Source organism: Xenopus laevis, chromosome 1L (assembly GCF_017654675.1).
Source record: "Xenopus laevis strain J_2021 chromosome 1L, Xenopus_laevis_v10.1, whole genome shotgun sequence".
NCBI classification, from domain to species: domain Eukaryota; kingdom Metazoa; phylum Chordata; class Amphibia; order Anura; family Pipidae; genus Xenopus; species Xenopus laevis.
The window spans coordinates 98,078,822-98,091,688 of record NC_054371.1 but is presented as its reverse complement, the minus strand read 5'-3'; the positions used below and the strand labels follow the sequence as shown (position 1 = coordinate 98,091,688).

General features: G+C 38.3%; 1 protein-coding gene across 22 annotated transcripts in view; it reads left to right on the top strand.

Annotated features, from left to right (window-relative positions):
- Nucleotides 1–12,867, top strand: part of LOC108711853 (receptor-type tyrosine-protein phosphatase S) — a 554,677-nt gene that overhangs the window by 172,556 nt on the left and 369,254 nt on the right. For all 22 annotated transcript variants that reach the window (XM_041560777.1, XM_041560762.1, XM_041560744.1 and 19 more), the window contains one exon: nt 9,393–9,538. In XM_041560777.1, coding sequence (XP_041416711.1) covers nt 9,393–9,538 — 146 coding nt within the window. The remainder of the gene's footprint in view (nt 1–9,392; nt 9,539–12,867) is intronic.

Here is a 12,867-nt window from a genome sequence, read left to right as displayed (position 1 = left end):
ACTGTGTAAATAGATAGGCTGTGCAAAATAAAAAATGTTTCTAATATAGTTAGTTAGCCAAAAATGTAATGTATCAAAGGCCGGAGTGAACAGATGTCTAATAAAACAGCCAGAATCCAACTTCCTGCTTTTCAGCTCTATAACTCTGATTTAGTCAGCGACTTGAAGGGGGGGCCACATGGTACATTTCTGTTCAGTGAGTTTGTAATTGATCCTCAGCATTCAGCTCAGATTCAAAAGCAACAGATATGACCCATGTGGCCCCCCCTCAAGTCTCTGATTGGTTACTGCCTGGTAACCAGGGTAACCAGTCAGTGTAAACCAAGAGAGCTGAAAATCAGTGTTATGACTGACATGTTATACATCAAATCACTCCAGCCTTTATACATTACATGTTTGGCTAACTAACTATATTAGAAACATTTTTTATTTTGCACAGCCTATCTATTTACCCAGTTTTTATTTTTACACTGAACAATTCCTTTAAGAGCCTTAGTAATAAAACAATACATAACCATCAATATATACATCAGAATTTAATGCAAACCACATTCAGTCTATGAAATATAATGCTGTATAACAACACCAAATTATACACTGCTGCAATATCCTAATACAGCCAGACTGATTGCCCTGATAACTCACAGGTACGTATAGTAGGTATATACAGAACTGGCTGGAGAACTGGAATAATTTTAGGAAATTAATAAAAGTTTTGTTATGGATGTCAGAAAACATTCTGTCTACCATGCCCTTAGCCATCACCTCTATATTTCCCAATATGTATGGCATACCAATTAATATGCATACATTGATTCACAATGCCAGAAATACAGCCCCTTTTTTGCCTCTATACTTAAGCATTTTATACACTCTTCATGCACTTTCCTTGTATTCCCCCGGAATCCTTTAAATCAAATAATAATAAAATCCTAAAAAATAGCATTTAATACAGTTATGGCCATAAATCTTTGGACAGAGACAACTTTTTTCTAATTATGGTTCTGTACATTAACAATGTGAATTTTAAATGAAACAGCTCAAATGCAGTTGAACTGCAGAATTCCAGCTTTAATTCAGCGGGTTGAACAAAAAGATTGCATAAAACAAGAGAGGAACTAAAGTCTTTTTTTTAACACGATAACTTCATTTCAGATGCTCAAAAGTAATTAGACAAATTAAAAAACTGAAACTAAAAAATTAATTTCTAATACTTGGTTGAAAACCCTTTGCTGGCAATGACAGCCTAAAGTCTTAAACTCGTGGACATCACCAGATTCTGGGTTTCCTCCTTTTTATTGCCCTGCCAGGCATTTACTGCAGCGGCTTTCAGCTGTTTGTTTGTGGACCTTTCTGTCCGAAGTTTAGTCTTCAACAAGTGAAATGCATGCTCAATTGGGTTCAGATCAGGTGACTGACTTGGCCATTCAAGAATATGCTACTTATTTGCTTTAACCCTTTAAGTGCCACAGAACGTAGCATCTACGTTCTGTGGAAAAGTAACTTGAAATGCCACAGAACGTAGATTCTACGTTCTGCAGCACTTCCGGGTTCTGGAGCGGAGGAGCGGCTGTTAGAGCCGCTCGCTCAGTTCCTCTTCGATCCCCTGCCCCTAGGCAACGAGCAGAGCAGGGGATCGAGTGGCCCCTGGGGAGCGATCGCCATGGGGCCCCAAAGCAGTAGCAGGCACGTGTTACTTACGTGTCCTGCTGCTGCAGCCTACACTGCGCCGATCAGCTCCCCCCCACAGCACAGGGACACGGATGATGACGCAGATCTCTTCCTGGGGCCCTTCCAGATCGTCTGCAACAGTCTCCAGCGACTTTTTCAGGTTAGTGCAACAATTACACACACAAACACACGAACACACACTTATTACAGTAATACACACTTAGATTCACACTTACACATACATTTTTGGGGATTGGGGGGTCACTTACACTCACTGCACTCACACACACGTGCACACGCACACACGCGCACATAACATGTAATTTACCAATTGTACACACGCACATACATGGCATTGTGGCTTTTTTTTTTTTTTTTTTTGATCGCATCGTCTCTTTTTTTGGCTGAAAAAAATGTTTTATTGCCATTCCGAATAGCGTATTCGCTAACAGTACTGTGCAATACCTTTTGTATGTTATTTCGGTGATTATATTGCAATTTTGGGTATTTTGGTGCATTTTTAGCCATTTTATTGAATTTTTAGCCATTTTATTTCATTTTCAGCTCTGCATATGTTGTGTTCACTTGTTTCTAGCCGTATAACCTGTTTGGCCCAGCTAAAATATTCAAACTGTGATTCTGACGGCCGATAACACTAGTCTGGGAAAAAAACATTGATTTTTGTGGTTTTATTGGATTTTTTTGCATTTCACTCTTTACTGCCTTATTTTGTTTTGCCTTGTAAATTTTATCTACTATATATCCATTTGGGGGTCTCTGTGCGCCACATAGTTTGGTATATCTATGCATATTGGGCATCAAAGTGTTCAGTAGACACCTGGCGTTCATATTTAGGATGTTTTATGCTGATACGTTACGAAATGTGGGGCATATAATGGGGTAAAATTCAAGCTTTCTGACGATTTTCAGAAATTTGATAAAAAACGTTATGTTCAGCATTGCTTTGCAGTTTGCAGTAGAAACACATATTTACCCATATTGGATTCGTCAGAATGTGTACTTTCTGAAAATATATGGTTTTCTGGGGTCTCTGTACTGTTAGGGGGTCTAATGTCGCATAATACACACACCAGGTGCTTATATTGAAGCAGCCAGCGCGTCAGCTGTGAAAATGTATATACACTATTGTCATTTGGTGGTCTCTGTGCGCCACATAGTTTGGTATAGCTATGCATATTGGGCATCAAAGTGTTCAGTAGACCCCTGGCGTTCATATTTAGGATGTTTTATGCTAAGTTACAAAATGTGGGGCATATAATGGGGTAAAATTCAAGCTTTGTGACGATTTTCAGAAATTTGATAAAAACCGTTATGTTCAGCATTGCTTTGCAGTTTGGCAGTTTGCAGTAGAAACACTTATTTACCCATATTGGATTTGTCAGAATGTTTACTTTCTGAAAATATATGGTTTTCTGGGGTCTCTGTACTGTTAGGGGGGTCTAATGTCGCATAATACACACACCAGGTGCTTATATTGCAGCAGCCAGCGCGTCAGCTGTGAAAATGTATATACACTATTGTCATTTGGGGGTCTCTGTGCGCCACATAGTTTGGTATATCTATGCATATTGGGCATCAAAGTGTTCAGTAGACCCCTGGCATTCATATTTAGGATGTTTTATGCTGATAAGTTACGAAATGTGGGGCATATAATGGGGTAAAATTCAAGCTTTGTGACGATTTTCAGAAATTTGATAAAAACCGTTATGTTCAGCATTGCTTTGCAGTTTGGCAGTTTGCAGTAGAAACACTTGTTAACCCATATTGGATTCGTCAGAATGTGTACTTTCTGAAAATATATGGTTTTCTGGGGTCTCTGTACTGTTAGGTGGTCTGTCGCATAATACACACACCAGGTGGTTATATTGCAGCAGCCAGCGCGTCAGCCGTGAAAATGTCTATACATATTGTCATTTGGGGGTCTCTGTGCACCACATAGTTTGGTATATCTATGCGCATTGGGCATCAAACTGTTTAGTAGACCCCTATGTTTATATTTAGGATGCTTTATGCTGGTAATGATATATGGACAATACGATGCTGGAAAGTTGAAGCTTTGAGGCAATTTTCAGATATTTCACCAAAACCGCCAAATTTGGCAAAGCCTTGGAGCAATAAGGCATGGGTACCCATTTTAGATTCTGTAGAATGTGTACTTTCCAAAAATGTATGGGTTTGGGGGGTAAACATATATTTCTGTGTTATTACCCCACAAAAATGCAGTCAATGTGTTGATCTTTCATTAGCTGAAGTTACCCACAGGACTATTTGTATGCGCTAACTTCATTTTGGGGCCTCTAAATGCCAGATACTTTGGTAAACCTATAAACAATGGCCACCAAACTGTTCGGAGGAACCCTGGCAATCATATTTAGGGTGCTTTTTCTTGGTGCGTAACGATACATGGGTGATATGGTGCTGAGAAGTTGAAGCTTTGAGGCAATTTTCAGATATTTCACCAAAACCGACAATTGTGGGAAAGCCTTGCGACTCAGTAGTTTGGAGCAGAAAGGCATGGGTACCCATTTTAGATTCTGTAGAATGTGTACTTTCCAAAAATATATGGGGTTGGGGGGTAAACATATATTTCTGTGTTTTTACCCCACAAAAATGCAGTCAATGTGTTGATTTTTCATTAGCTGAAGTTACCCACAGGACAATTTGTATGTGCTAACTTCATTTTGGGGCCTCTAAATGCCATATACATTGGTAAACCTATGCACAGTGGGCACCAAACTGTTTGGAGGACCCCTGGCAATCACAATTTGGGTGCTTTTTTGTGATACGTAATGATGCATGGGCGATATGATGCTGGAAAGTTGAAGCATTGAGGCAATTTTCAGATATTTCACAAAAACCGTCAATTTTGGGAAAGCCTTGCGACTCAGTAGTTTGGAGCAATAAGGCATGGGTACCCATTTTAGATTCTGTAGAATGTGTACTTTCCAAAAATGTATGGGTTTGGGGGGGTAAACATATATTTCTGTGTTTTTACCCCACAAAAATGCAGTCAATGTGTTGATTTTTTATTCAACCCACGGGACTGTTTGTATGCGCTAACTTCATTTTGGGGCCTCTAAATGCCAGATACTTTGGTAAACTTATGAACAATGGCCACCAAAATGTTCAGAGGAACCCTGGCAATCATATTTAGGGTGCTTTTTCTTAGTACGTAATGATACATGGGTGATATGGTGCTGGGAAGTTGAAGGTTTGAGGCAATTTTCAGATATTTCACCAAAACCGACAATTTTGGGAAAGCCTTGCGACTCAGTAGTTTGGAGCAGAAAGGCATGGGTACCCATTTTATATTTATATTTCTGTGTTTTTACCCCACAAAAAATGCAGTCAATGTGTTGATTTCTCAGTAGCTGAAGTAAAGTCCTGAACAATTTGGATATGCTAACTTCATATTGGTGTCTCTAAATGCCAGATACTTTGGTAAACCTATGCATAATGGGTATCAAACTGTTCAGTGGACCCCTGCCAATCATATTTCAGGTGCTTTTTCTTGGTACCTAATATAGTTTGGGATATGCGGAGCAGCAAAATAAAACCTTTGAAATGATTTTTCAGAATTTTGAATTTTTTTTTGAAAAACCGCTATGTTCAGACAAGCTTTTATGTTTGGTAGTTGGGAGTAGAGAGACATAGTTACCCATTTTGTAATCGGCAGAATGTGTACTTTTCAAAAATGTATGGTTTTCTGGGGTAAACCTACGGTTTCAGGATTTTTTGCCTTGGAATCTAAAGCATGCCGTTTTCTGCCTTAGTGCTTTCAAAATTCGGTAATATACTGCCGGGAGTTTTTGAGGCACAGAAGTCCTAAATCTCCCTAAAACTATACATATCTGGTATTGGCACGTTCGAGAGACATAAGGCTTTCCAAATCAGTTGGATTTTCATCAGTAAAATGAAATATTTTTCTGGTATAAATTGATATACGATGAAAAATGGTAATTTTTCATTTTTTTTTGGTATTTAGCACTATAAATTTTTTTGCACAGGTTGAAATACATGAAAACTCAGATTAGAAAGCTCCGTTTCTATTGAAAAAAACAATGTATAGTTTTCCTAGGTAAAATATAGGTTTCCCCTCAGAAAATGCCCCTAAAGTGAGAGAGCACAAAATGTTTCAAAAACGGCTGGCATTTCGTTTAACCAAAATGTGAAATTCTGCTGGCACTTAAAGGGTTAATAAACTCATGGGTTGTTTTGGCTAAATGTTTTGGGTCATTATGAAACACCTCCCAATCAATTTGACTGAATGTGTCTGAACATTTCAAAATTAATTTGACTGGTTCTGTCCTGTGTCACATCATCGATAAACACTAGTGTTCCAGTGCCACTGGCAGCCATGCACGCCTAAGCCACCACACTGCCTCCGCCATTTTTAATGGATGATGTGGTATGTTTTGGATCATGAGCTGTTGCACATCTTCTCCATACATTTTTCATGGTAGAGGTTGATCTTGGTTTCATCTGTCCAAAGAATGTTTTTCCAGAACTGTGCTGGCTTTTTTAAGATGTTTTTTTTAGCAAAGTCCAATCTAGCCTTTCTATTCTTGATGCTTATGCAGTGCACCCTCTGTTTTTACTTTCATGCAGTCTTCTCTTTATGATAGACTTTATGATATCGATATGCCTACCTCCTGGAGAGTGTTGTTCACTTGTTTGGCTGTTGTGAACTTGTTTCTTTTCACCATGGAAATGGTTCTGCGATCATCCACCACTGTTGTCTTTCATGGATGTCCAGGTCTTTTTGTGTTGCTGAATTCACCAATGCTCTTTCTTTCTTTCTTTCTTTCTTTCTTTCTTTCTTTCTTTCTTTCTTTCTTTCTTTCTTTCTTTCTTTCTTTCTTTCTTTCTTTCTTTCTTTCTCAGGATGTACCAAACTGTAGATTTTGCCACTCCTAATATTGTAGCAATTTCTCGGATGGTTTTTTTTATCTCTGTGTTTGCAGCTCCCCATCTCAAATCAACTCCAGGGCTTTTATCTGCTTTATTGGTAGATACTTGTATAACAAAGGCATTGCCCACATCTGCCCATGAACCCCTGAAATGAAGTGATTGTTTTAAAAAAAAGTCTTTAGTTCCTCACATTTTTATGCAATGTTTTTATGCATGTTATCTGTTCACAGCAAAATCATCCACATACAAGCACCCCCCCCCCTCAAATCAACTCCAGGGCTTTTATCTGCTTAATTGATAATGACATAATGAAGGAATTGCCCACACCTGCCCATGAAATAGCCTTTGAGTCAATGGTCCAATTACTTTTGAGCCCCTGAAATAAAGTGATTGTGTTAAAATAAGGCTTTAATTCCTCACATTTTTATGCAATCTTTTTGTTCAACACACTGAATTAAATCTGAAAGTCTGCAGTTCAACTGCATCTGAGTTGTTTTATTTAAAATTCTTTGCAGTTATGTACAGAACCAAAATGAGAAAGTTGTCTCTGTCTTTGTCTCTGTGTATCTCTTATCACCACAATATGCTATATAAGGGTATGTTACCCGGCGACAAATCTCCTCTTCTTTGGGGTGACTAATCTCCCCGAACTGCCTCCCGCCAGCTAGAATGTAAATCGCCAGCGGGATAGCACTCGGAGCGATTCGTTTTCCGAAGTTGCCCGTTGTTTCCTCGTGAGGCAACTTTGGACGACTTTGGAAAATGAAGTGCTCCGACTGCCATCTTGCTGCCGACTATTTACATTCTAGCCGGCGGAAGGCAGTTCTGAGGGGAGGTGACAGTCTGTAGCACATGGAGAGAGCAGTTTAGCATATTATGAGTCTCCTTGGATATAAAGTATCAATTTAACCATCCGTTACTTTTACAGTTTTTTAAGGTATTCAGGTTTGTAGCACAAGTTTTTTCGGAAACATCTATGGTGTTTAAATATATGTTTTCTGCTGCCTATAATCATTTCCCATATTCCAACCATCCCTCAGAAAATTACCTTTCACAACTTACCCTGGGTAGGTCAGGGCAAGACATATCTCTCTTCCATATCTCTCTGACATCACCTTTATGGATGACCAGATATAGGTGTAGTTCCATACCTTTGATAGATTTCTTCCCTTTTAGGTTGAAAGCTCTAGTAAAAGTCTTCATCACTTTGGGTTATCGCCCTTTGTGAGTTTATTCCCCATCCTTAACTTCAACAAAGTCCAAGGCTTGAGGGAAATATTGATGTGTGGTACAGGATTGGTTAGTACATATGTACAGATGCAAGAAATGGAAATAGAATGGTTGGCAAATCTCTGGTCAGGGATGTGCTCTCATAGACCATCTCTTGAGCCCATCTGTCTTGCAGTCAGTCCAGTCACTTTCCTACTGGTCCTTTGGCTTAGGGCAAAGTACAGAGACCTTGAGTGGCCTCCTCAAGTCAAGCTACTGCACAGTACACCCAGTCCTTGATGAACAGAAGAAGACAGTCAAGGATTTATTTTCCTTAAAGGAACATTAACATAGAAAAACAAAGTGTTTTAAAGGAATGACAATATAATGTATTGTTGCCCTGCACTAGTACAACTAGTGTGTTTGCTTCAGAAAGACTACTATAGCTTTTGTAAGCAAGCTGCTGTGTAGCCATGGGGCAGCCATTCAAGCACAGGATACACAATAGATAACAGATAACTGAAGAATCCTATTGTATACAACAGAGCTTATCTGTTATCTGCTGTGCATCCTGTGCCTTTTCTTCTTTTCAGCGTTGAAATGCTGCCCCCTATGACTACACGCTTGTTTATATAGTATAGTTGTGATTCTGAAGCAAACACACTAGTTTTACCAGTGCAGCGCAACAGTAGTGACCAAAACTAACATGAGAACAGAATCCATCCAATTCAGGGGGGCTGTATAGGGAATCTGCATTCACAGAATTTTATTTCATATCACAGTATAAAAAATGGGGATATGGATTTGTGAAAGAAACACATTTTATACCCATAAACGCTGATAAAAGTTTGCTATCCTACATTATTTAGAATATTGATAACATTAACATATTTGCATTCCTAAAAAAGAGACCTGCAATTGATTTTCTCTCTGAATCTTACATAGTTAATTATTTGGGGTGATGTGGCATGCATGCATTTCATAGCTAACTTAAGCTCACTGTTTTTAAAAAAAGCTTTTTTTTTTTTTTTTTTCAAAGAAAAATTTTTTATGCTGCAAGTTTGACCCAAAAATGAACATCTACATTGTAAAAGGAAACATGTTAAAGCCTTATTAATAATTTCAGAGAGATTTGCCAGCGTGACTTGTGTTGATTTCCTCTAGCCATGCCTCAAGGTTACTTCTAATATCCTCATTCTCCAACAAGGGGTACTTTATTTATTATAATAAGTTTTAGTGAGTCATGTGACAAAAATGACATCACTAAGCTCAGTTTATAACTGATGAGATCACTAAGAGACGTTTATATAGTGAATAAAGTACCCCCTCTTGTAAATTATAAGGATATTATAAGGATATTATAAGTTACTGAGGAGTTTCATGACCATATATAAACAGGAGGCCGAAGTTTCAGTGAGTCATGTGACAGAAATTACATCAGAACTCACCGTTTATAAGTGATGACATCAGAACTTACCGTTTATAAGGATATAATTTACAGGATATTCGTGGCTTTTGTGTATTATATATATAATTACTTATTTCTGTATGTAATAACTCTTGCATTTGTCCATTTAAAGGTAAACCAAAATTCATAAAGATACCTACAGATGAAATTGGTGTTTCAGGCGGCGTAGCTTCTTTTGTATGCCAAGCATCGGGAGACCCCAAACCTCGTGTAACATGGAATAAGAGGGGTAAAAAAGTGAACTCTCAACGATTTGAGGTGAGCTTTTAAGTTATCAAACATAATTTTACCTAAAGCTGTGCAATATCTGCAGAATATCATGTAAAACAGGTACTCACAGGACTTAAAATATGGTGAAAAAAAGATAGAGTTTATTTATTATTTCAATGTTTCGGTCTTGGCCTTGAGACCTTTGACACACACACTATATATATATATATATATATATATATATATATATATATATATATATATATATATATATATATATATATATATATATATATATATATATATATTGAGTGTGTGTGTGTATATATATATATATATATATATATATTGAGTGTGTGTGTATATATATATATATATATATATATATATATATATTGAGTGTGTGTGTATATATATATATATATATATATATATATATATATATATATATATATATATATATATATACAAAAATCCAAATAGTTCAGCACTCCAAAAAATCATACAAAGTCCTGGTGCTACCCCGAGCAGCAATATGTAGAAAAATCCAAAAATAAGGATGCACACAGGTATTCCATCAAAAAGTTAAAAAACTTACATTTTATTTAGTACATTTAAAAAAGCAGGTCGACGTTTCAGTCTGTATCTAAGACCATTTTCAAGACCATAAACTGCTTGGTAAAATGTTAGAGGTATAAATAGTTAAAACAACATAGCACTCATCCACTCACAAGCTGTCCAAGGTGTCATGTGACAGTTAACTCTAAACTCACCAAAATGGGAGGGATATGAATGGAAAAACTTCTTAATGTCAATTCTATAAGGGAACCGACATCTAAAACATACAGATGTGTGGAGCTGAAAATTGTTAATAATGTTACCACTTTAGACTGATAGCAAATTAAGCTTTATAACTAATGTATCAAATTGAAAAGCCTGTTAATACAAAAGTAACATTATCGCTGACTCAAAAAACAAAGAAGGGAACAATGTTCATTTAATCCATTAGGCTTCAGTGTGTTTAATTTTTTGATCCAGAATACCTCTCTCTGGAGTAGTATCTTGGATCTATCCCCCCCTCTCCGCAGAGGGGGGATATGATCTATAGCTATATAGTGAAATGTAGGTAGCCTATGTCCCACCTCTAAGAAATGATTCACCACTGGTTTATTAGTGTGGCCATCTCGAAAGGCCGTGTTAATGGCTGAGCGGTGTGCATCCATACGCAAACGCAATGTCAAATCCGTGTTACCAACATAGGATAAACTACATGGACATGTTATCAGATAAATAACATGGGTAGTAGTGCATGTGATGTGGTGCCTAACAGCGAATCGTCTGCCTGTCTGCGGGTGTAGAAAACTGGTGCCTGGTGTCATAAACCTGCATGAAGTGCAATTGGGACATTTAAAACAACCAGGTTTATCATTACGTAACCATGTATCATGTTTCCTCTGATAACAGCCTATTGGGTCACTCTTAACAAGGAGATCCCTTAGGCTACTCCCCCTCGTAAAACTTTTTAACACCGTTTTGGGAATTATCTTGCTGAGACCACTATCCGCCTGAATAATGTTCCAGTGTTTATTAACTGCTGAAACAGTCAAATGGGACCCTGTAGTGTATTTAGTACTATATACGAAATTCGGCTGGTTGTTTTCCCTACGTGTTGGTGTATGTATCTGACGTTTGGCTGTCACCAGAGCCTGTTGCAGAACGGCCTCTGGGTACCCACGGTCTCTAAACCTAGACCACATATCCCTAATCTGTATATCAGAAATATCTTGACTAGAATTGTTGCGAAGTACACGACAAAACTGAGAGATGGGTAGGGATTTTTTCATTGCCGCTGGGTGACAACTGTCATAATGTAGAAGGACATTTTTGTCCGTGCTCTTGCGATACAGTGTAAATTCAATGTGGTCATCATTTCTCCATAATTCCACATCTAAAAAGTGTAGCCGATCAGAATGTATTTCGTGTGTAAATTTTACTGGACTGTCCAATGAATTCAGTTCATGTGCCATAGAAAGAAACTCTCCCTCCGTGCCACACCATATGATTAAAATATCATCGATGTAGTGACGGAAGAAGAGGATCCTATCATTATATTTAGGTGAAATGAAATGTTGCTCAAATTGGTGCATGAATAGATTGGCGTATGAGGGTGCCATGGCAGCCCCCATCGCCGTCCCCGCAACCTGTAAAAAGAATTCATGTTGAAAATGAAAATAATTCATAGAAAGGCATATGTTTAGAAGTTCTAACACAAAAGTCACTGGAGGACCCTCATAAAGCTCACACTCTTCCAATGAGCGTTTAACTGCATCTAACCCCGCCTCATGCGGGATGCAGGTATATAATCCAACCACATCAAGGCTAGCTAACCAGCAAGTAGATGACATCGGGATATTTAATCTCTTTAGACTTTCTAGTAGTTGAGGGGTGTCTCTTAAGTATGTTGGTGTACTTTGAACCACTGGCTGTAACACAGTATCCAGGTATATCCCAATGGGGTGTAGTAAAGAGCCCCTGCCGGAAACAATTGGTCGGCCTGGAGGTTTATCCAGACTTTTATGTACCTTAGGCAAGGCATACATAATAGGGCATATAGGGTACTCTTGTTTCATAAACCCACATAAAGATTTGGTGATTATCCCTTGTTCAAGGGCTGAATCTAACACCTGGTCCACCTGTTTTTTAAAAATTATCAAGGGAACCTTAGGTAGCCGTTTGTAAATCGTAATATCCGATAATTGTCCCAAAATCTTGTCACGGTAATCCGTGTAGTTCAGCAATACAATCCCCCCTCCCTTATCGGCCAGGCGAATAACCAAGTTTGTGTCCTGAGTTAAAGATTTAATAGCAGCCCGTTCTCCTTGAGTGATGTTTTGTCTAGTTTTTACTAGAGAGGGCATTCACACTTATTTCACGTTCAACTGCTTGTTTAAACAGTCTAATAGTTGGATTGGCCAAGGGGGGGGTAAATACACTTTTAAGTCTTAATCGGGTGCCCTCGGGGGGTATATCCAGCTGGGATGATGTATCGCTAAAGTAATCCTTCAAATTTAGGCTCCTGCATAATTTAAAGAGGTCGACCTCCCATTCTAATGCATCAAATTTACAGGTGGGGACAAAGGACAGACCCTTGTGTAATAAACTCACCTCAGCTGGTGTCAAAGTATGTGTGGAGAGGTTAAAGATAGGTACCTCTAAAGTCTGTGTCCCCTTCCTCTTCTGCCCCCTCCGCGTTGGGTATTTCTTGTTGTTCGGAGTAGATGTAAATTCACCCGTGGCCTGTTCATCCCTCCTGTTATCCGTAGGGCAAGGCATGCTTTTAAATTGATAGTCACCCTCAGAATCCCCAGAGCTATTGT